The 24417-nt window shown below is 33.8% G+C and overlaps 1 protein-coding gene across 1 annotated transcript in view; it reads left to right on the forward strand.

Moving 5' to 3' along the window:
• The window catches only part of LOC113399510 (solute carrier family 2, facilitated glucose transporter member 8-like), a 66842-nt gene extending 47913 nt beyond the window's left edge, over positions 1 to 18929 (forward strand). The window contains exons 2-10 of the mRNA XM_026638658.2: positions 9586 to 9656; positions 11557 to 11753; positions 12305 to 12468; positions 13910 to 14060; positions 14301 to 14529; positions 15058 to 15229; positions 15956 to 16070; positions 17121 to 17537; positions 17860 to 18929. Of these exons, the coding sequence (XP_026494443.2) occupies positions 9586 to 9656; positions 11557 to 11753; positions 12305 to 12468; positions 13910 to 14060; positions 14301 to 14529; positions 15058 to 15229; positions 15956 to 16070; positions 17121 to 17537; positions 17860 to 18117 (1774 nt within the window). The 3' untranslated portion in view covers positions 18118 to 18929. The remainder of the gene's footprint in view (positions 1 to 9585; positions 9657 to 11556; positions 11754 to 12304; positions 12469 to 13909; positions 14061 to 14300; positions 14530 to 15057; positions 15230 to 15955; positions 16071 to 17120; positions 17538 to 17859) is intronic.
• The last annotated feature ends 5488 nt before the right edge of the window (positions 18930 to 24417 follow it).

Consider the following 24417-nt stretch of genomic DNA (forward strand, 5'->3'; position numbering starts at 1 on the left):
GACTTCAGAAAATTCTTACAAAAGTTCCATTGAATATAAATAGTTTAAACTAAATTTGAAGTCATTTAATTTAACGTCCATATTTAGAAACAGCTTGTAAATATTTTTTTTAAGCTTCGTGGACTTGCGTGTTTCTTTATTTACACTTAGCCAAGTAAATAAGTACTACGGTAGGTCTTTGTTTATTCGTGATTGTATCTTTTTAGTATTAAAAAGTCCTTCGTTTCAGGAAGTTATGGTAATTTTACTGTATGTCGATTTTACACACGAACATTATAATTTAAGCCTTGTTTAATTAAAATCGTCTTGTTTCCGCCCGCAGCTATGTTCACGTGTGAGTAAAATATCACGATGATCGGTTGAGTATCTAAGAATTGAAAGCATGACAAATAAACTTACTTTCAAATTTATAATTTTAATATATAATAGGATGAGATGTAAATGAATTCCTTAATGTCGTTTTGTTTCATTTATTTATTTATTTTATTTATTTAAATGCTTTATTGACCACCATAAAGTCAATGGGACAAAAGGCGGACTTAATGCCTGAAGGCATTGTCTGCCAGTCGACGTTTAGGTCAAACAGAAAACCACGAAGGCGGTAATTAAAAATGAATTAACAATATATAACAATATATGCACATACTTATATAAAACTATATAAAAAAAAACATATACATACATATCCATAAAGTATCTAAAAAATAAATATTGACCTATACTGTCTATCGTAAAAACATATATATAATATAATAATTCGTAAAATGCAGGCTCACAAAATAATTAGATAAGTTGCACTGGTAACCGACGACGGTAGAAAATTGGATACAGACGGTACAGGACCCATTTAGGTACTACGGTAGACCTTTAGGGTTGAATAGAGGGTGTTCTCTGGGAACTTAAACGGTGTTTAATATTTGCACGACTTGTCACTTAGTAACAAAGGTAATTTGCATCAAAAATGCATGCAATTTTACCCGTTTAAGACGGCTAGACGGTCCTTGGTCATTACATGTAGACGTTGCTGATAGCTAACACGCGATTTGACGTAAAGCATATACAGGCGGAATGAGAATACTGCTTTTAAACTCGAGTACGTTCATATTCAAACTATGTGTGCGTTAATTAATATCTTGAGGTTATTTCCTTGTTATTTAAATCCAAAGACAGTCATTTTAATTCCGTCAGTTTATTCATAGATAGACTTTTTCACTGTTTGCCACACCAATAAGAAATAAAAACAGATGTATCTATACTAAAAGATACTAGTTTTCTGAACTAGGCGGCCTTATCGTTAAATGGCGATTTCGTTGAGACAACATTCTTGAAATATATATCGCGGGAAGTGACGGAATAGAGTTTATTTCTTACATTTTAAATTATATGTGTAAACTATTATTATCGTGTAAAATATTTATATAACATGACATCGTACGTCTCGACCAATCAGAGGCTAGGCATCGCTTGGTTGAGACGCCATCTTGACTCGTTCCCGCCAAAAAGTCAAGATGGCAGTAATTTGGTAATATGAATAGCGGAATGCACGATCAAGGGGCTGTTCCACTTGGCAGCAGCAAGATGTCTCCGAACCTTCCTTCTGTACCACGACATCTGTCGTGCGCAGACATTCACAGAGCAGGTCGTTCGCTGGACCTCCCCTTACGGGGTCTCATCCGGTGCGCTTGATCGCTCTGAGAATGTACGGAGGACCAAGAGATGTCTGCAGCACACGCCACTAGGGTACTTCCACTGGAATTACCCGACCTCAACGACCCGTCCGTAGTAACGGGCAAATCACCCGGCTCCTACAAAGAGCCGTACCCGACGAACCGGTCTGTACAATAGCGTCTCACCGCGGCCGACCGAAAGGAAATCCCAAGCGGGACTTATCCTGACGGCCCCGACCGAGAGCGAGGCGTCTAGACTACGTTTTTTCACCCACGACCGCAGGTCGCTCGCTGGACCTCCCCGAACGGGGTCTCATCCGGTGCGCTTGATCGGATCGTGGGAGTCTACGCGGTCACGGACCGGACTCGCCGAAACAAACCACAACAACACAGAACACCGACAACCTGTCAGAATGCCGAATACCACTTCTTCTCCACTCTTCTCTACCAACCACCCTCACCCATCTGCAGCCTTCACCGCCAGCGACGGAACTTGATCTCAACGAGACACGAATACGCAACACACATTTGGCAGCAGCAAGATGTCTCCGAACCCTCCCTCTGTACCACGACATCTGTCGTGCGCAGACATTCGCAGGGCAGGTCGTTCGCTGGACCTCCCCTTACGGGGTCTCATCCGGTGCGCTTGATCGCTCTGAGAATGTACGGAGGACCAAGAGATGTCTGCAGCATACGCCACTAGGGTACTTCCATGGAATTACCCGACCCCAACGACCCGTCCGTAGAAACGGACGGCGAACAGGATACCGCAGTAGATAGGGCACGGCCCTAGGAACTGCCATCACCATTCCCCATTACCAGGGGGGTGCGTGAAATACTACGATCGAAGGGGCTGTTCATTAATAAAAATATTATTGAGTGGAGTTAGACCGCGAACCCGCGACTAGATTGTAACTGCTTGATTGATGTTTTATATTAGTGATAACTTGAGAGTGATAACTTCTTAAGGGAGGGTAAACCGCTTCGTTACGTAACGCGTTACGGCGCCAGTCCGTCTGGCTTCCCTTTCTCTTACACAAACGGTAGCGGTAGGCAGGATCCTCCTCTCTTACTCTAACCCACAGCGCTAGCCGTACTTCGGACAGTTTAAGTTAGCATTTCTATCGGGCGTCCCGAGATGCACACTTATATTTATATATTTTTTTTTTGTGTTTATATATAATAGGTGTTTATATATATAAAATCGATCTTTTACTTAAGTTATTTTTATACCTTAAAATAGAAGAAATATGTGTTGTGTCGTTTTTATTACTAACTTTCAAAAACGTGTTTTGAAAATTGATATAGATTGCTAAAAATTCAAATGAAACCGACACAGATCTATCCCCGTACCTCCACAATGGCTTTTTTGTTTGAATTAAGAAAAAAATTTGAATTTAAAATACGAGTAGGTGCTTTCATTTTCGCTACACTCTGTATAATTAATTCGGTTTTTGGCGTTTTAACGAGGCCTAAAGACTTATCTTTTTCGAACACTAGTTTGCTCAATATAGGCGTGTTAAGGTTACCTAACTTGGTAAGTAGTTGTACCGAAAGAACTACTCCTCACACGCGGAAACGCCGAGGGCAGAAATTAATAGAGAATGATTATATTTCAAGGTTGAATTCGCCTGTCGTTTCGGATGCAAAAAGATTTCTTCTTTCTTTAGTTTTTTTTTTCATTTTAATTTAAAATATTATGAAAAGTTCGTGTTATTAAGCGCGCAATGTGACACGCCATCTTAGTTTTGAAACTTCGCTAATCGGCGCATTGGCCTTCTAAAGCGTGACTCTTCTTATTTTGTATTGTATAAATATACATACATAAATCATTACAAGAGCCATTATAATACTATTGGAAAGATAAATATATAACTTTAACATAGCGTTGATATTATATTCTTTTACGAATTTTTTATTGCAAAATAAGAAAATGAAAATGAGTTTATTAATACATATTCATTATTTAATGATAAACGAAAAATCTAAATTCAAAATATAAATATATAAAATTACATTACTTCGAGCCTCAGTTCGAACGGCTACGTTTTTTCTGTGTTTTTGTACACACTTGTGTATTTTAATATGTCCTGCATAGTTAGCTGGTTTCACTTTTACGTCATCACGACATCATCCCAGGGATATATCAAGATGAATGTATTATTTTCTAGATAATTATAATATCTGGAAGAGGTTTATAAAGCTGTAAATATAATATCGAGAAGATATAGGCGAAATGTCTTGTTATAAAATACAAACTAAATGAACACTGAAATTATTTTAACCCTATTTGACGTTTTTATTTTAAAATTATATCTGAATCGGAGCCAAAATTAAAAAAAAAATACTATCCGTATCTATTAGTGATTTGTATTATAATTAATATATCAATAAAATCATATCGCTTTTAAGTATCACGAAAGGTACCAAACACCATAAATTATCATAGACTAACAACATTTACGTTTTTCCGAATCTCAAACATCGAGCATATTTTATCGATTATTTATTTTAATCGAATATTTAATTATGTTAGTGAGATATTTAGTAGATTTCGTTTTTTTTTATTATTTTTTATCATAAACCGTACTATGCGGAAAAGATTAATATTCAGCTCATTCGCAGCCTTGTTGTCCGACAAGTTCGTTCGGACGTGACGTGTGTAATATTTAATCAAGTCAGCATTTTTATATTCAAATTTATTCTTTTTAGTTCATCATAATCGTGCTTAGGCCTGTCTTTGTCAAAGTTCAACCATGAAGGTTGAACAGCCGAGAATTAAATAGAGAAGTTACTCTGTACTTCTGCTTCTTTGCTATATGAAAACGATATTCTTCCTCATTTCGTAGTCATCCGTCTGTTTTCTCAGTAACATCACACGTTCTAAACTCAATGTATTTTAGGCCAGTCCTTGTCAAACTGCAACGTATATGCAGTTTGATAAGGACTGGCCTCGTCAGATGGCAAAGACTGGATGATAAAGTTAATTGTTCATCTGCAGTCTTATTATTCAAACAAGTGTGTTCGTCCACGTCAGTATTTCTAAATTCAAATATATGACTTTTAAGTCTTTTTCAATGGTAACTAAGCCAGTCCTTGTCGAATACAACCATGTACTTTGGGCGGCAAAGACTGAAAGATGAAGTTAATTTTATTCATCTGCAATCTTACAATACCAACGCGCTTGTATTTTCCCGTCATATTTTAGGACTTCATTTTCACAGTCACGTTCTAATTTCAAATGTTTTTTTTTTTAATTTACATCTTAGTTTATGCCAGTTCATGTCCATAAGTCTAATTATACAGGTCCTGAGCGGCACTTTACAATTTTTGTATAATACAAAAAAAATTAACGTTTGATTATACCTTACGTAGTCTTTTAAAATGGACTCAGTATAAGGAAATTTGGAGTTTTTCCCTTAGCATGAATTTTATGAAAAAAGTTTATAAACATTGAAGTATGAAGTAGGGTCGAAGTAAGGGTCACATGGAAAACAAAAAACTTCTAATTTCTTTTTTAAAAGAGGAAACATGTTTTAAGAGAACAGTGAGATTACTTTAAAAATATTATATTTTTTGCCTTAAGTTTTAAAACATTTTGTGATTAATATATACATTATATCGTTTATTTATTAGTGTAAGAAACTTCAACAATATATTTATATTTAACATGTATAATTGTATAATTACGCTTCTCTACATATATTACAAATAGTCTGAGTGAATAATGCATTGTTTATAATTAACGCACAACTGCAAAATAGGACCCACCAAAGTATCCTTGAGATCACAATAGAATAAGCTCTAAAACATTAAAACGTACTTTTAAAATTACAAAAAAAATTATGTATATTTTTTCTATTTACAAGTTATTTCGAGTACAAATATTGAATCTTAATCATGTTACAACATAAAAATCACACACATCTGTGATTCCTATTCATGAAATTGTTGGTCAAACTGGCTTATAAAAATGCCCGTAGAAATACTTTTCTGTCAAAATATTCAGTTGCGAGAAAATTGTGCCTGTTAAGCTTCCACAGATCTGCAAAAATACTATACATCCTAGGACATGTTCCTATGGCTGGACTCTCCTGTTGAATTCCAAATAAGAGTGAGGGAGCAGAACCGTGGCGCACACATTATTGCAATATAATATCACAGACGACTAGTTCTTGAGATTGGTTGCCAAAATTCGTACAGAACATTACATACATGAAATGAAAATGGAATATCAAAATGAAATTTTCATAATACGCCAGTTGCTTGAATGTATTGAATGCATACCAAATGTGCGACGTTTAAATATGCAATATCCTCTGTTTTGCATATTTGCATAAAACGTTACTGTGATTTTATGACACGTCCGTCGTGGAAACTGCGCTTCTGTATTTGACTTTTAATACAAGATTAGAATATTATACAATAATCAAGTTATTAATGTAATATAATAAGTTATAATTTGATGAAATTTTAATAGAAGATTTTTTTATCTTTGCCTTTTTGAGCCCAGGAAATATAAGCCTTAATTGCGAAAAAATCCTTCAGTATTCATTAGGGATCCTTCGGGGGAATTACAATTAATGTAATTCCCTAAAAGGATCCCCTAATGAACATATCTTATACATTAAACGAAATAATTATTTTAGCTTTTAAATAATGCTTTTATAATATGTTATTATAGGTTCGTTCAATTTTATAGTTCTGAATGTTACAGTAGTTCCACAATTAATGGAGCAGATTGCTTGATCGAATAAATTTTTTTTTTTTTACATAGTTTACAGTGAATTTATTAAAATGGTCACAGTAATTTCAATAGTCACACTGTCAAATTTGAGTAACCAAGTCGAAAGGATATTATAAATAAATTATCTTGATATATATATTTTTTATTCTAATTTCAAATTAATAGCAAAAAAAATTTCCCTAACTTTAAAATGTCGTCTAGTGCAACGCTATAGTGATTATAGGTTATAGCAATTAATTTTACGAGAAGATCTTTTTAAATAACTGACTGGATAAAAACAACTAAATATTTTATACAAAAACGTTTGACATCTGATATTTTTATAACAAAAAATGCCATCTGGTCTCAAGTCTGCACCGCCCACAGACATTTGCGCTGAAAGAAGTGTCAAACTTGGCAACTAAGATGTCCCATTTGCCAGTAATAACACTGGCTCCACCACTACCCACAAAACACGAAGTATAGTTAAAACTCGACACCGGTATTTATATTCGTGTAATATCAGAATTTTAATCGGTTAAGTTTAATTAACTTTTTTCTTATTATTTATTTCAATGCAATAATAAAATAAAATAACAACCATTTGTTACCGAAATACATAAACAAATAAACATGAATTTCACACTTTTTACATCAATGATCTTAATTCGTAGTGGTAATTATAACTTTACATTATATACTTTCCGAAACACGCTGAGTCATCGGGTACCTATATTTTTTTTAAATTTTGTTTTCGGAGTATTTCATTACGAAAAATAACATTTTTTGTTTGTACCGCGTTTCTAAACCATTCGTCTCTTTGAGTTGCCGCCTTCTATGTACATACATAACACTTGTTATTGACATTCGCGTGAATGCTCGTGGCATAACAACGCCCAACGTACGTAATAGGTACCGCGTGAGTTATATTACATAACCTTGTCTTTATTAAAACCCATCATTGATTCACCTGAAAGCAATTACGGTATCCGTCGACGGTGATGACTACTCACCATGAGGTAGTCTTCTTGCCAGTCTGCCCAAACAATAGTCCACCAGGCCGAGGAGTTTAATTCCGAACGATTTAGGACTTGGAATAAAAAATAGCCTTCTCCTACTAAATTAAGATGATAAACATCATTAGGGACGCTAAATACCACTTGTAGTGCCTATGCTAATGCATTAATGTGGGATTTGAATATTCTAGCCCTGGAGGGTCCAAAAGTAGTGGGTTGAAGTTGAAGAATCCATTAAATTTGTGATTGTAAAAATATTTGAATACGAATAGCAAGTATTTCAATAATTGTATTTAAATGAGCCTGGTTAAAAGCTTAAACGATTAGACACACCTGCGCGACTGAATGACATAAATATTCCTAAGAAATTGGTCCCACAGATGTGTTCCGTATTTAATAGGTTAACATTTGAAGGTAATTTCTCGAACGAATTTCCTTTTACATTAAACATCCCATCCCGGCTTCAAAAAATTACAATAAGGGTATAAAAAAATAAGTTTAGATTGCAACACAAATATAAAAAGATATATTTTTTGTTAGATAGGAACCTTGAAATTCTCGTCTTTTCTCTACTAAAAATTATATGTACTTTACATATAAACCTTCATTTCGAATATATTTATTGATGAAAACTGCGTTAAAATCCGTTGCCTAGTAGAGACGGGTTAGGGACTTTATACTATGAAGAGATCTGATGATTAAAATAAATGTATAAAAATGACCTGTACTTACGTTTCAGCATTAAAAGTTATGCTTCGTACTACGACTTTAATAACCAACTATTGTATAGTGATTAACGTTCATTTCATTCTAATTAATAAACAATCAGTGTTTGATTTAAACATAATATATGTAATATACCTACAAATATCTCTCTTCCGCAACTAACTTCATAGTGTAATTGTTTTGACGTAATTTCCGTTCAACCGTAAAAAATTTTTGCTCAACTCGTTTAAAGAAGTATGACTTCGTTCGTGCGTTTGTTCTAAAATCATATTGACGACCAAATGCCATTAGGCTTATTAAATAAAAATCGTAAATCTTACACATTCGTCGCTTTTATTAAATAAATTAATTTAAATTATTCTCGTGTTTTCTTGAAACTTTTTCAATTTCTTCCGTGTAAGCTGTGGCATTTTAGCGTTGAATTTGCGGCAAAGAAACTTTCGACAGTAACTGGATCGCTCTGCAGAATTGAAGGTTTATTCAATTTAAAATACTTTGTAAGGAGTAGACAAGTTAGTAGTCTCAGAGAAAGGTCTGATGGACTTGATTTTCCTATGGCATCCTTTTGACGTCAGTGATTATTCCTGATTTCTTTTCTTAAGGTTTCTTATTTAAATGTTTCAGGCATAGTACATAAGATAAAATGCCAAATAATTCTTATGGTCTAGCTCGCTATAAGGCTTGCTTGATTGTTATGGTATGCTTGTAATAAACGTTTACTGATCCAGAAGGTGGTGATCAAAATATTCAAATCAGCTTAATCTATGTTAACACCTTGCAATCCATGTCAATAAGAGCTACTTTAATGATGATATGTTTTTTGACAAGACAAGCACGAATATTAGTGGATTTTCTTGTTCTTCTGGTGATTGAACTTGGATAAATTATACCATCAACTTTTAATAAATAATTCAACGTCTTTAAAAATTTACCGCTAAATTCAGAAAGATTCCTACGGATTATCCTTTTGACTATATGTATACTTTTTCATATAAGTATTATATGCTCACCAATTACTCAGAAACGGCTAGGCCGATTTAGGTGATTCATTTTATTCAGTTCCCAGGTGCGCTCCATATATTTTTCAGTAAGGAAATAGGTATATAGTTTTTCAGATAAATTTACAAATAGGTACCAATTATATTAGACTGTTATCAATAAAAAACATAATTCCGTATAGCAATTTAAAATAGTTTCTGTGCATAAACACTGATTTAATTTTACAAGTTCAAATTAAAATCACAAGTAAAAATATGAGTAGAGCTTTCGAATGCATTCGAAATTTGAACAAGTCCACCCAGACGTTTTTGAACAAAACCAAAAAAAATATGAACCAACCTTTAATATAACGGAAAATGGTTTAAAAGGCGAAAATAATTTAAATGAGTTTTTAGTGAAAAGGTTTTATATGCCCTATTAAAAAAAAATGTAAATGTAATATTTGTTCCAGAAACCGCATAGAAAGAACAGCCTCGAAGCGTTGGCGTGGTTCAGTCCGTCGAGTGGTAGCGGCTACAGTTTGTGAGTTTGTTGTAATTTCCTTCTCAGATTATCTTGAAACCAACCTATTAAACTAAATAGAATTACAAGGATATACCTTTTTATTATAAGAGCCGAGATTGCCCAGTGGTTAGAACGCGTGCATCTTAACCGATGATTGCAGTTTCAAACCCAGGCAAGCACCACTGAATTTTCATGTACTTAACTTGTGTTTATAATTTATCTAGTGCTTGACGGTGAAAGAAAATATCGTGGGAAAACTATGTTTCTAATTTCAACGAAATTCTGCCACATGTGTATTCACCAACCAGCATTGGAGCAGCATGGTCGAAGATGCTCCAAACTTTCTCCTCAACGGGTGAGGAGACCTTAGCTTGGCAATGGAAAATCTGCAGGCTGTTACTGTGTTACCTATTCATATATAAGGTTATATCAGTAACCCTATAATAAATATAATATTACAAGTCTCAGCAAGATCTCATAACAGTTTCCGGATAAAAGCAATTTGGTTTATCAAACATATTCTTGATGACCGATAAAAGTTCACGGGGTTCTATTCTTGGACCATTTATCTTTATAGTTTATATGAATGGTTTATCATATTATCTTTTAGATAAAAATACAAGATAGTATTTGTACATTTTAATATATTTTTTAAATAAATATAGGTACTAATATTATTATGACAATATAAACAATTCTCTATCTAAAATAATAATGTGGCTAAGTATGAATGAACTTATTATTAAATAGCAATAGAACAAAACATCAAAATAACTACTAAAATTTCACATTTCTAAATAAATTGATATATTTATAAATTTATCTATATTGCTATTGGTTTGTTTTCATATAGGATTTACAAATATAATTGTACATGAATAGTACTTTAGTTTTCGTTACTGATTAAATTCCGAATCAGTATAGGGTTTATATTAAGATTACTTCTAAAATTACGAGTACAAATTATATTCATTTTGTGTTAAAAGTTTGAGGTAAAAAATTAAACTTCCTCTCAAAATCAAAAACAAAATATATTTTATGCAAGTAGGCTTTTACAAGCACTTTTGAATCGTCATTTTACAATACTATCTTAAGTGAAGCTACCACTGCTTCTGTATGTGGATTCTACCGAGAAGAACCGGCAAGAAATTCAGCAGTTACTCTTTTTCAAGATTTAAAATACAAATTTATGTTACTTGAATACAATTATATATGTATATAATATATCCTGCATGGAAGTCAACAAGTATTAGCTCCACGCTTTTTTATCGTCTATACAATCTTGTATTGAATAATATGTTTTTCTTATTAATATATTTTTTAGAAATTATTCGAATTTATGAATTGGCAAGTTAAAAATATCTGCGTATCCCGAATGATGCTTTAGATTTTATCGTCAGAACATGCATAATTCCTTGATGTCGTTACAAACGCTTAACTACAGTGGGATGCTCTTATTAATAAACTAGCGATTAAGCTCAGCTCTGTAGTATTCACGGTCAAACAAGCATAAAGTTATTAGCTCTGTTACACAGGGTTAGTAATTCTGTCGCGGGTCAACAACCATTGCATACGCTTTATAAACAAGATCCCAGAAAACATTTAAATTTGTCAGTCATTATATTTAATGTTAATGTAATTTTCATGCTAAAATGTAAAGAAAAATTAGTAAAAGCCTGTAAATGTCCTTCGACTGGGCTAAGGCTGCTTCTCTGTTCAAGAAGATTAGGAGTTTATTGCACCGCGATGCTCCAATGCGGCTGTAGGTGGATAGAATTTCATCCGACACATGCAGGTTTCCTCACGATGTTATTATTAAATACTAATAAATAATTAAAATAGAAATGCAGTACATGATAATTCAAAAGTAAAGAATTTAACATATACAGTGTTACTAATATAGTGTATTTTATTACAGATAACCTATCTTGCTTCACGCACGGTTGCAGCACTGGCTGGGTTTCTGGCGTTCTTGGTAATGAAGCGCTAACTGGTGGCGCATGGCTGGCAGCGCTGCCGTGCCTGGTTGCGCTGCCAGCGGCACCCATGTTCGCTGTTTTAGCTGACACCCGTGGAAGAAGAGCAGGAGCGCTTTGTATATGTCTTAGCTTTATTGTAAGTAAGATTTTAATGAACGCCATGAAGTTCAGTTTATTTCTTGCCACCAAGAGGGTTTTGGGATGTAGAGTGGTGGCCACTTACCATCAGGTGGCCCAGAGAATGTCCACCTATTTATTATATAAAAATTACGTAATATATTGTTACGTATAAGTGTTGCATGTTAAAAATACGAAATAACATCCTGTGATAAAAATATTACATACTTTTGAAGGAATGAAAATGACAAAATGTTATGGATTTTAATACAATACATTTTTAAATCAGTCGGATCGAAAAATAAAAGAATTGAAATTAAAATATAATACTATAACAAGCGTCAACACATATTAACATATGTGCAGAATGTTTTTTTTTTTCTATATAATCGTAGGGTATATCGTAACTATAAGAGATACAGAATAACGGCTATAGATAACTAGAACGAGCCTTTGTTGCCTACAAAAATAATTAAATTATATTAAGCAATACAATTTTTCAATAGGAATTGATTGCTACGTCTCATGAAGTATAATTTAATTTTATTGTATTAAATCGTTCTATTCCAGATTAGTTGGTCGTTAGCTGCCTGGTGTGGAGCTCGTGGAGTGTGGGCGGCGAGAGTTGCAGCTGGAGCAGGTGGAGCCGGTGCACTTGCCTTAGCTCCACTTTATTGTGCAGAAATCGCACCCAGAACTAGAGGTCTTGCTGCTATGCCAGCATTGGCATGCAGGTTGGCAACTTTACTATCTAATAAGATGACTTATATATCGTACAGTCAAACAACACATTTAACATAACAAAGTTTTCTTTGTTGTAGACAAGTAAACCAAGTTATAAAATTCATAATTGGTTTTCTTATCACAGATTAGTAGTTTGGTATAGAATTTATCCCCTCCTTCAATATATTAAGAGTTTTTAATTTAAATAAACAAAATGAACTCCTCTATTTATGGAAAAATACAAAAAAGATCAGAACTTTACGAGAAACAATGGCATACTAGATATAGGAAAACGTTTTGAAACAAAGCAGGAAATTAAATAGCAAAAATTACACAGATATACAGTATTAATTAATCACAAACAATTTCAAACATATGTGACCAATCTTTCGCCGAAATCTAAAATTATTTCAGCATGTCCTGTATAAATGTGCATTATGCTCACCCTAATTTATTCACTTCACCGGAAAGTGAGATATGTCCTGTTATCAGGTTTGGCTCCACTCCAACTTCCGAAAGTGAATAATTTGATTTGCTTTATTTGTCCAACATTTAGAGGCGAGACTTCGTGAAGACAAGCAATTTACTAGCCAAATATTCAATTGTAGTTTCAAGATATATGATTCATTTAGTATGATTCATTTATTAGGCCTTGTGGGTAATTAGTAAAGACTTTAAATTTTAGATTTTAACAGTTTCTTATTTATTTTTATCAATCAGGCGAACGTTTTCAATTTTCGAGTAATCACAAAATATCTAAATCATTGTATGTTACGCCCTTTGGGAGTTTGATAATTTGTTTTGTCTTCGTTGCTGGATTCATTAATATTAGGAGAAATTAAATAATATATTTCTGTTAATTCTGTTAAATCTAGTGTTACTAATTTAATCTGAATTGCACGACTAACATGTTATTATATAACAATATGTTAATATTTTTAATTAAATTCAAACTTTGATTTCTTAGTAGTCATTGTAGCAAGTAGTTTGATTTTAAGTCAACCCACGAAATAGTCATTATTGTCACTTTAAAAAATGTATCCCCTTTTCTTACTTCGTCATTGTACCTATCGCTTAAATCAAATTATGATAGCTTAACAAATCTAACATTAACCTTGAAATCATTGATAAATCAATTTGATAAATTACTATTATTAATAGATAATATATGTACATTAGCAGCCTGTAAATTTCTCACAGCTGGGCTAAGGCCTCCTCTCGCTCCGAGGAGAAGGTTTGGAGCATATTCCAAGACACATGCAGGTTTCCTCACGATGTTTGCCACTGGCCACTGGGCCACTGGGCCATCTCGGCTCTAATAATATATCTTACGTTAATTTCTGCTGAGTCTTGTAGGTTTAATATAACATCAGTATCGAGTAGTTTTCGAAGTACTTTCATCCATCGATAGCTCCTTACTTAAATTCAATCAATATATTTAATTATTTTCAGTTGCGGTATACTCTTTGCCTATTCAGCCGGTGGTGTGCTATCTGCGCATGCGCTGTCTCTGTCAATGGCTATACCACCAGTCATTCTACTACTATCTTTGGTTTGGTTGCCAGAAACACCTTCGTTTCTTATCAGCGTTGGGAAGATTCAGGTATACCTCAAGACTAATATATAATTCTATAGATGTATTCATTACGTTTACTGTAATAGGAAGCGATATGTGTATTAACAGTTTATAAGTCTATCTAAGAATTTATAGTGTGATATTCATAGTAAGCTTTTTCATTACCTCTTTACAATAAAAAGGCTTTTTGCATCTGCCCTGTTGGATGTTGCCAGTAATACGACATATTCCGTGCTGTCTATTATAATACCGAACTTTTGCATCCAGGAAGCAGCAAAAATTATGTGCTGGTTCGATGGATCTGACTTTCGAGAAGACTTGACTGATGTGATCGAGCAACAGGAGGTGCGCATACGTATATCAGAAGGATATGGAAGGAAAGAGGTTATGAGAAGACAGGACTCAGATACTTTTCAACCGATGCTAAAACGAAGTAGCGGACTTGAGTCCAACTCTGATCGAGAAAGAGCCGAGAAATCAGCATGTAGAGAACTATGTAGGTATTATAGGAAATTATTTAACATATGAAATTTTACTAATTAATGTTTTGGTGTCCAACTTTCTACAACTATTAGGATGTAGGCCATATTATAGACAAGTCCGGATAGATAGTTTTATCGGAAAATTAACCTAAATATACGTCCCACTAAATTATTTGTTTCGTATATCTGTTCCATAATAGATAATAAATTAATCAATAATATTTGTCAGAGATTAAATGTGAACTGCCGATAGTAAATAACCACATCGGATACATTTCGTTCCATTGGCTCATCTAAGATATATATTTCCTGTGCCTAACTGTATTGCAGGAAATTTTGGCAATGAAATAGCTAATAAGTGAACAGGATACCTTGCGAAAAACCCTACCAGATGTAGTATATAACTTGACGCTGTCGAAAACTTTTATTGGGGATTTATCTGGGGGATTTACCTGTCTCTAAAATTATTATATAAATACATAAATCTACATAAAATATTTATATTTAGCGAGAGTATCGTGTGTGTTTGGTCCCATCTGCAGTCCGTCACGGCAGCCATCGTCGCGCTCTGTTGTCGTGTTGCGTGGTGCTGTGCGCGGCGGCCGGGAGCGGCGCGGGCGCCGTCAACAGCTTTGCAGCCGCCGTGCTACGTCATTCTGCCCACACCGTGCCCGTCTTAAACATCACCGCTTATAATTTTACCATTTACAATGGGTAAAGCTCCGACGGCTATATAATTATACATATTATTAACGAAATTAGGTATTTAATAATTTAAAAATATAACCATTTTAACTCGAACCTTACCTTTGATTGTTATATACTTAAAATCTGGCTAGCATACAAACAATACATCATATAATAAATATATACTACATAGTTATTTATACTTATTTATAATTATTATATTATTGATGACCTCCGTGGTCGAGTGGTGTGTACATCGGTTTACATGGGTACGCCACTCCGAGGTCCCGGGTTCGATTCCCGGCCGAGAGGACGTAGAAAAAGTTCATTAGTTTCATCAGAGTAATGTATGTTATGTCCAATATTTTTATTATTATTATATAAATCTTAAATGTCCCAACTGTAAATGTGTATGTAACCGTACAACTCCTTAACAGTTGGTCCAATTTCGATTACATTTTTGGTGTGTTTTTGAATGGATTGGATGGTTTTGATTGAACCTGGAAGGTGGTGCTGCGATCGGAAAGTAAATAAATTTCTTATTTCATATAACCACTTTGTTCGACTTCGTTTGGGTACCATATAATATTTGGTGATTAGCAATAATAACTCTCCTGGGACAATTAAATTATGTTTCACTTTAATATCGTTTATAAGATTTTGTCATCGAGTAAATTACGTGAATTAAGAAATCATAATATTTAAATAAGTAGTTGTAAATGTAATTCTTATCGTAATAAACTTCTTTTGCAGAACCTTACCTCGTGCCATATTCGAGTCATCCGAGGCTGGTTCAATGTTGTGCGGCACAGCACTGGTCTTAGGAGCGGCCGTTGCAACTGTCACCGTTGACAAAGTTGGAAGAAAGGTACTAAAGCTAGCGACCAGTCTTATCATAAATTTATTTTCCGAAAGTACAAATACACGAGCCATTGGCTCAAGCATTAGCCAAAAAAACTATGAGTATATTCCTTTGTTTTATAATTACTATAAATCAGTCTCTTTATCTAGAACATTGCTACACGAATTGCTATTTAGTGATAATATCGTTCCCCAATAATGGTACCATTTAAATATGGCTTACTGAATCAGTTATTCTTCAGTTTAACAATACGTCGCGTTTCCGTTACGAAGAGTGGTCTCTATATTTTACTAATATCTATTTTTAAGAAAGCAGACGAGCACGGTTGTCCACATGCCTCATGGTATTTTATCTTCACCCATAGATCCTGGTTCTCTAAAGAATACACGCCTCTTCTAATACTATCAATACCGCCAAGCACGGATTTACTCACCTTCGATCACACGTACTCGTATATATAAAGTATTTCTAAGAAATTGTAAATAGGTCTCTAAAAATGTCTACCGCCCGTAGGTCGACCTGTCCTTTATTTGACTTAATATTTGAATATTTAAAACACTGTATGAGCCGAGATGGCCAGAACGGTGAAGTGGTTAGAACGCGTGCATCTTAACCGATGATTTCGGGTTCAAACCCAGGCAGGCACCACTGAATTTTCATGTGCTTAATTTGTGTTTATAATTCATCTCGTGCTCGGCAGTGAAGGAAAACATCGCGATGAAACCTGCATGTGTCTAATTTCAACGAAATTCTGCCACATGTGTATTCCACCAACCCGCATTGGAGCAGCGTGGTGGAATATGCTCCATACCTTCTCCTTAACGGGAGAGGAGGCCTTAGCCCAGCAGTGGGAAATTTACAGGCAGATTATGTTATGTTATGTTATGTATTAATACATTTTGTTTTTTCATACAAATTCCTCAACGTTCTCCTTAAAAATTAAGACGAGGTAGGCTCAACAACATCAGGCTCGGAATTGAAACTACTATGCCCATTGAATTTCATCGTGTTCTCTAAAATTGACATTTAATTTATGAATTTTACATATTATTTCAGACTCTACTGCTGTGGTCCTGTACTGGTATAGTCTTGGGGTTGACAATATTAGGAATATACTGCGATCCTCACTTACGTATGCACTCCTGGTACTTCCATCGTTTGTGGCCGTTGCGAAAATTCAATTATAAGGAAAAGAACATTCGAGAAAGAATTGAAATTCAAGGAAATTTTACAACATACAATAACACAGTCGGCCAATTCCTCAATGACACTGGAAAGTCGTGGTATAAAGTTAGTGTTGAAGAGCACAATTATACATCGGACGCTAATTGGTCGGTCAAATTCGAGCAAAGAGATAAAGAAGACATAGCGATATGGCTGCCAGTAATTATGCTATCGTTGGTACTGTTCCTTTACAATGTAGGACTCGGTTCTGTGCCCTATGTCTTGATATCGGAACTATTTGCTGTTAACGTAAGTATTTTTTTAATATGATGACTAGTTAAAAATACATTCCTACATAATTAATATTCACTTATGTAATATTTATTGGAACGAAGTTCTTTTACGCGGCTTACTGTTGAATGAACTGACAGCAATCGTCTTTTAATGTAAAAAGGGCGTTATGCCCCCCCCTCTTTCTCTCCGTCTATATATAATAGATATTTATACGCAATCGAATGGCGATTCAAAAGTGTATATAAGAACCTATTTAAATAAAGTATATTTAAATTTTACCTTTTTAAGCATAACTGATTGTTTTTGTTTATGATCTTGATATAATATTTTCATTCAGGTGCGCAGTCTGGCATCCAGCTTCCTCATCGCTTGGATGTGGTTCAGCAACTTCCTTGTTCTACGCTACTTCGGAGCTGTTGCCATTTCGCTTGGTCTCCACGCAGCGTACTACATCTGCGCCACCATCACACTCATGAGCGCCGGGTACATTTACCTAACAATACCCGAAACTAAAGGTAAAAGCCAAAACCAAATCACCGAAGCCTTGGAGGGACCTTGGATTCTTTTCAGGAGGAAACGGAAAAATGAACGATGACAATTAAGAACAGGCGTCTTCACACTTTCCGAGAGAAATTTCGAGAATAATTGAGATAATGTTACAGAAACGAGTTGAAAAGATTCGCTTTGTAAAGACGTGTTCACACTATAAAAAATGATAATTAATTATGAAACGTTAATTACTATATGAGATGATTTGATTTTATCACAAATGAATATGATATTATTAATGCTCAATTATATCAGGTATATTTTTTCTTGATGAAGTCAAAACGATTTTTGAAATTGATAATTGTTGAAATATTTTATTAATGATTACAAATTATATAGTTTTAGATTGAGCTCAATATAATGAAACTGATAAATATTTCAGTAAATATAGTTTTATAGCAGATAGTAAACGTACATATGAATAGTTTGAAGCTTTTTCAGGTATTCAATATTTTATAGGATTAAGCGCTTTAGACTGTGTCAATTACAGTAAGCCTATCAAAGATGTATTAAAATTGTATATGGGGATTATCGAATAAATGAATTAAAGATGTTTAGTAAATATAAAGTAAATCCTCGTGCCTGCTGATAAATACAGATTCCTGATGCAATGCTAGTTCCATATAAATCGATGTGCATTTAATAGTTAGATTAATCGATGTTGTAATTATAAAAATGTAATTATGTATGTGAGTTTAATCTAGTGGATTTTTTACGTGAATTTTAACGTATACGTTAGCGAGTAATATTCGATGAATTGCAGCGTTTTCGGCGCATTCTGATCTGACATTCGAGGAACGGCAAGTTTAACTGAATTTTGTATACAGTTTAGGAAGAATTATTAAGAGCTGTGTTGAATTATTCCATTATAAAAAAAAAAAATTACAGTCAGTTCCACATTTGAAAATAGTATGATAGGTTTGAAATGAATAATTTAATCATTTGTCATATCATGTTTTTGAAATTTTATCGTGACCTTGGAAGCTTAAGTACAAAATTTCAATTACTTTATCCTTATTTGTGAATTTTATTGACATATTCTCCCATAACAATGATTTAATTATTATAGGGCTCGCTTCTATTTCAGACACAAATTCGACGACAAATTAAAGTGACGTATTTATTTATTTACGTCATTGTGAAAGTTTACGTTTAAAATTCATAATAGGGTAACTGATTGTGGGTTATGTAGTTGTTGCAATTTATTTTAAATTTAAATAAAGACCATATCGTTTGGTTGATTGTTTTAGGTATTATTTCTTGAAGCAATAAAAAATATCATAATGTCGCTAGGTTTCTTCGCATTCTAAGATGTTCAATGTCAATTGCAACAATAACAGTTTTCTATTGACACTCTATTGGCTGTATGCACTCGTGCATCATCTCAGTATTCTAATGTATTACAAAAAAGAGTTGTCCAGTCTATTTAAAATCTTGGAAAAGAATAACTACTGAGTTTCTTATCGTTTCTTCACAGTAGAATCTACATTCCGAGGCGGTTGCTTTGCTTAATATATTTTTTAAAATGACTATTCAAAATTACTTGTAAAAGCCTACTCAAATGAAGTATATTTAGATTTTTATTATTTAATGAAACTCAGTTATAATTGTCTACCAATCTTAATGCCGTATCGATTTCCCATTTGAATTACATTCACCATTTATTGTTTATGACAAATGGGCTAACCGTGAACGGTCAGCACCCATAGACAATTGACACAGTAAGAAATCTTTGCCATACCTAACATCGCCAATGCGCGGCCAATCTTAAGAACTTAGCCGTATAGTGTGCCTATAGTTACACTGGTTCAATCGCTTTTAAACCGGAACAACACTAAATATTGCTGCTTGGCGGTAGGTACTAGGTACTTTTTTTTTTTGTTTAATGAGGAGGAAATGCATTTACGCATGCCGCCCGGTAGGGGACCGGGACGGGTATGTGGGACTCAACCGGGAACTAATGCCCCGTGCCAGGGCACTCTAATACTAATGCCCTGTCCTACCCACTAAAACCATCCTCGGGTTTTCACCATGCCGCCGAGTAGTACGGGATCGCCAAGGGCATGTAACCGCGACCCCACCAACGGCAGCTGAATATTCATGGAAAGCGCGCCTAGTGCGCGCCTTACCCCTCATCCTCCACGTGGTAATGTGGCGAACTCCCTCGAGTCCGCTACTGGAGGTTGGGCGTCAACTTCGTTGACGCCCTGCGGCGGATAAGATGGTAGGCTCCGCCGCTGACCGCCGGTGTAAAACACCTGAGAGGCTCGAGTAGCCAGCCCTCCCACTCCCTCCTAGCCAACGAGGCCACTCACATGGTCCGCCTTGACACCGATCAAGGACGTACCAGGAGCAGCCCCGCGGCATCCCTCCCGCCAGTCTTAGCCGTGGCCGGCGAGCAAGCTCAAGCCGGGACCGTTGCCCAGGGTACGCCATGCACCCCGTACTAGCTACCTACACAAAGCCCTACCACAAAGTAATTATTATTTATTATATTTTATATCAATTCATATCGTACTTAATATAATAAATGTTCCTTAGCTCATTTTTTTTCATGCGGCTTCTATTTACTACGTTGTCTAAATGAACATAAGAATTGATAACATTAAGTGCTTAAATATATATACAAATATGAATTAAAAATAGTTACTGTATAAATCTTGACCGCGTGGAATGGTGGCAAGAATGCTAGCAGCATAGTACATACTTGTCTCTATATGTTTAACATATAAAAAAACCTTAATGACGTCTAATTAAGTTGGTCAATCGAATGGTTTTAAATGAAGGAGAGGCAAACACCTTTAGTACATTTATTTCATGTACATAATGGTAAATTATTTATATATATAATTTAAAATGCCCACAATCAGAAGATCTCGTATATTTTAAGTAAATAATTATAAATTGTACCGACATATTAAAAGAAATGGATTTGTATTTTTAAGAATTGATGTTTTAGAAACGTAAGTATTTTTATAGTGTTGTAAAAGTGTAATTTTTATAGACAATTAATATTTATACATCAATGTTGAATGGTATTCATTTTATATACAATAAATAGATTATTTTTCGAGTAAAGACATTGTAAGTACAACCATGTAAGGTTTGACCATTTTAACTCGTAATAGCGAAATAAAAAGTTTTAATTTAGACTGTAGTTACAAACTTATTGTCATCTCGCTCACCCGTAAATTTTTAGAAATAGCTTGTAATATAACTTTTATTTATTTTAATCGAATTCAAAAAGTAAGTGTTTTGTTACTATAATTGCGAATTGCGTGTGTATTTAAACTAAGATTTTATTTACTTATGTTTTATAATGTAATATGTTGGACTTTTACTTTGATATGTTTTGAAATAACCAAAATCAAGTGTCTCGTTAGTTCAGTGGTAATTCACAGATCAGATCCCGAAGTTTGAAAGTCAGTTCACTTCTGTCGGTTATATAAGTCTATTGGTCTAATGACTATACTGTTTAGGAGTGAGGGTACATAATACAGCAGCTATGCTCAACGATCATAAGCCAGTCACTTCACTAAAACAGCAGTAATAGATCAATTTATCATTTAATCATTTACGAGTTTAGATTAAAAATATATTATTATTTATTAATAAAATAATTCGTCTTCTTTTGTATTTTGACTTTTAACTTAATATGTATTTATAGAACTTTTAAAATCTAACTCACCAAGAGTTATGAATATACCATGTTGTGAATTAGAGTAGAGCATACATTATATCACAATATTTCGGTAGTGCAAAACTATTCTATAAGAACAAACTCGAAACTCAGTACAGAATTCGATTGTGAAGTGTCAAGTGATAAGCGACATTGACCATTATTATTATATCTATGGTAATTTAGCAATGATCGTTTTGACGTAAGTTACCTTGTAAACGTTTATTTCTGAGCTGGTTCGTTACCTATTGCTCTTGGTGAATACTATTCTTCAAATGTGAGCGAGATAGCAATATAAAAATGAAAATAGAAGTTGTCTGAATTTAAATCAAGAATCATAAAAAAACATAGAGTTATATACATACAGAATTGTCAGACCACGATAATATTTTTGCTATAAAGATTAAATGTATTTGTTATTTGGTGTTCTTTATGAAGTTACAGAAGTTCAGTATGAATATTATAAATGTATATTTAAGAGTTTCATTTTTTCCACAGCCCTTATTATTATTATTGTATTGAGTCGAGATGTCCCAGGGGAAAGAACATGTGAATATTTATAATTATATCATTGTATGATAATCTAACACATGGCTATCCTCCAAGCATCCTAGCCACTATTTGAACCGCTTCGTTGGTATAATGACTAGATATATAAAGATCTCAAGTTCTTGGGTTCAAACCCCAGGTCGGACCGATAAGAGTTGCTGCACCCCTAGGAAAGTAGTTAGTGATGCGTTTAAACTTTTTCCGGTCTCATCAGAAGCAACCTTGGATTACGAAGCGTATTGGATTAGGAGAGTAAGGGAATTGAGAGTACACTTGTCTTTACAAACACAATTATGTCCTATTATATGTTAATATGATGTATATGATGGCTAATCTCCTGAGACATCGGTCGCTGTAGCCGAAATCAGTTGGAGGCCATTATCATCATTAAACGGCAATGGCAGTTTTGGATCTATCTCAAGGAGCGGAGGACTTTGTTCAGTATTGGGATTTGAAGATGTTATATTATATATTAAGCTATCATTCATGATTACTATCTAAATTAAAAAAAAGCAAGTTATAATATGACTTTAATATCACAATAATATATTTATATAATTACACTGCATTGAAGTTATATTAAATATATCTTAAACGTATAGGCAATTATAATCTATAAACAAAGGTGACATCTATAAAGCAATTATCTAATAAAGAACTAGAGAGACACAGTCGTTAAACGTCAGAAAACTCAAACGTGATATGCGATATTGATTACATTAACTATGATATTTAAACGGAACACGCGTCAATATTCCGTATCACATAAGTCGATATCCAACATTTTACGACCGGGTCGAGGGTATATTTATCTTATAAAGTCTTAGCTGCTCCTTTCAATTATATAACTTATTTATAAAAGTCACACGTATGCTAAATGTTACAGAGCTATAATACTTTAGAACTGTCATAGATAATACAGTCGAAAGGAAATTTATTGCTAGTCCAGTGCTTGAAATTCAATATCAAATTCAAATTATTTATTTGTCTGATATAGACACAAAAAAGATATACAATTAAAAATAATATTTTTTTCTTATGGACGTTCAAGTGCTATAATTAAATTTACTTATTAAAATGACAATATTAAATCAGAAATCACCACTTAACATATAAAATGATATACATCTAAAAATACTAGAATCGTCGGTGTTACGTATGCTCTATGTTAAAATATGGATCCACTAAAGTCCGGCTTAGATAATGCGTTACTGACGTGTGTCAGATAGTCATAGCTGGCGATACACTACATAAACAGAATAAACAGCTGATATAACATAGTATGAATATAAAAAACAATTGTGATTTTTTTTTTTATCTATACATATAATAAAATTGGAGTGTCTGTTTGTAATATTAAAATAACCCATTTTTACTAAATGCATATGTATGTATACACGGGATATATACCAAAATAATATTTTTTACAATTTTTGTCTGTCTGTATGTCTGTTTGTTCCGGCTAATCTCTGGAAGGGCTGAACAGATTTCAACGGAACTTTCACTGGCAGATAGCGGATGTAATAAGGAGTAACTTGGGCTACTTTTATTTTATAATTATATATAGATAACAATAACATCACGCTACAATATCTAAATAACTTAAATTCAAAGAACGCGCACGAAGTCGCGGGCACAGCTAGTTTGTTTATAAATAAATTCAGCCTAAACTTATAGCAATTACTATACGTTGTAAATATATATGTATTCATTATATTTTTCATTAATAGGTAACATAAATGAGCCCGTTCCATCACGGAGCTGATAGGAACACATTCTGCCAGCAGCCAGACAATAGCTATGTGAAACTCGAAGGTTAAAGTAACCTCCAAATCTCCTAAAAAAATGAGCCCAGTTGTGGGACATTTACGCGCGTTTTAAACATATATGATATGCAGTCGTGCTTTAACAATGGCTTAGGCTCAATAGCCTCAACCATAATCAGCAAAAATGTCGATATCAGAATACGAATAAAAAAAGTTCTTTGAAATGGTACAGTAACCTTATTTTAGTAAAGTAATGGTTTTTTTTTTATTTTATTTTCTAAACCCATATAAAAGTTAATGACGATTAAATATATACAAATGAATTAAATCTTTGTTTGACAATAATAAAAGG

This window comes from Vanessa tameamea, chromosome 25 (genome assembly GCF_037043105.1).
Source record: "Vanessa tameamea isolate UH-Manoa-2023 chromosome 25, ilVanTame1 primary haplotype, whole genome shotgun sequence".
Lineage (NCBI taxonomy): Eukaryota > Metazoa > Arthropoda > Insecta > Lepidoptera > Nymphalidae > Vanessa > Vanessa tameamea.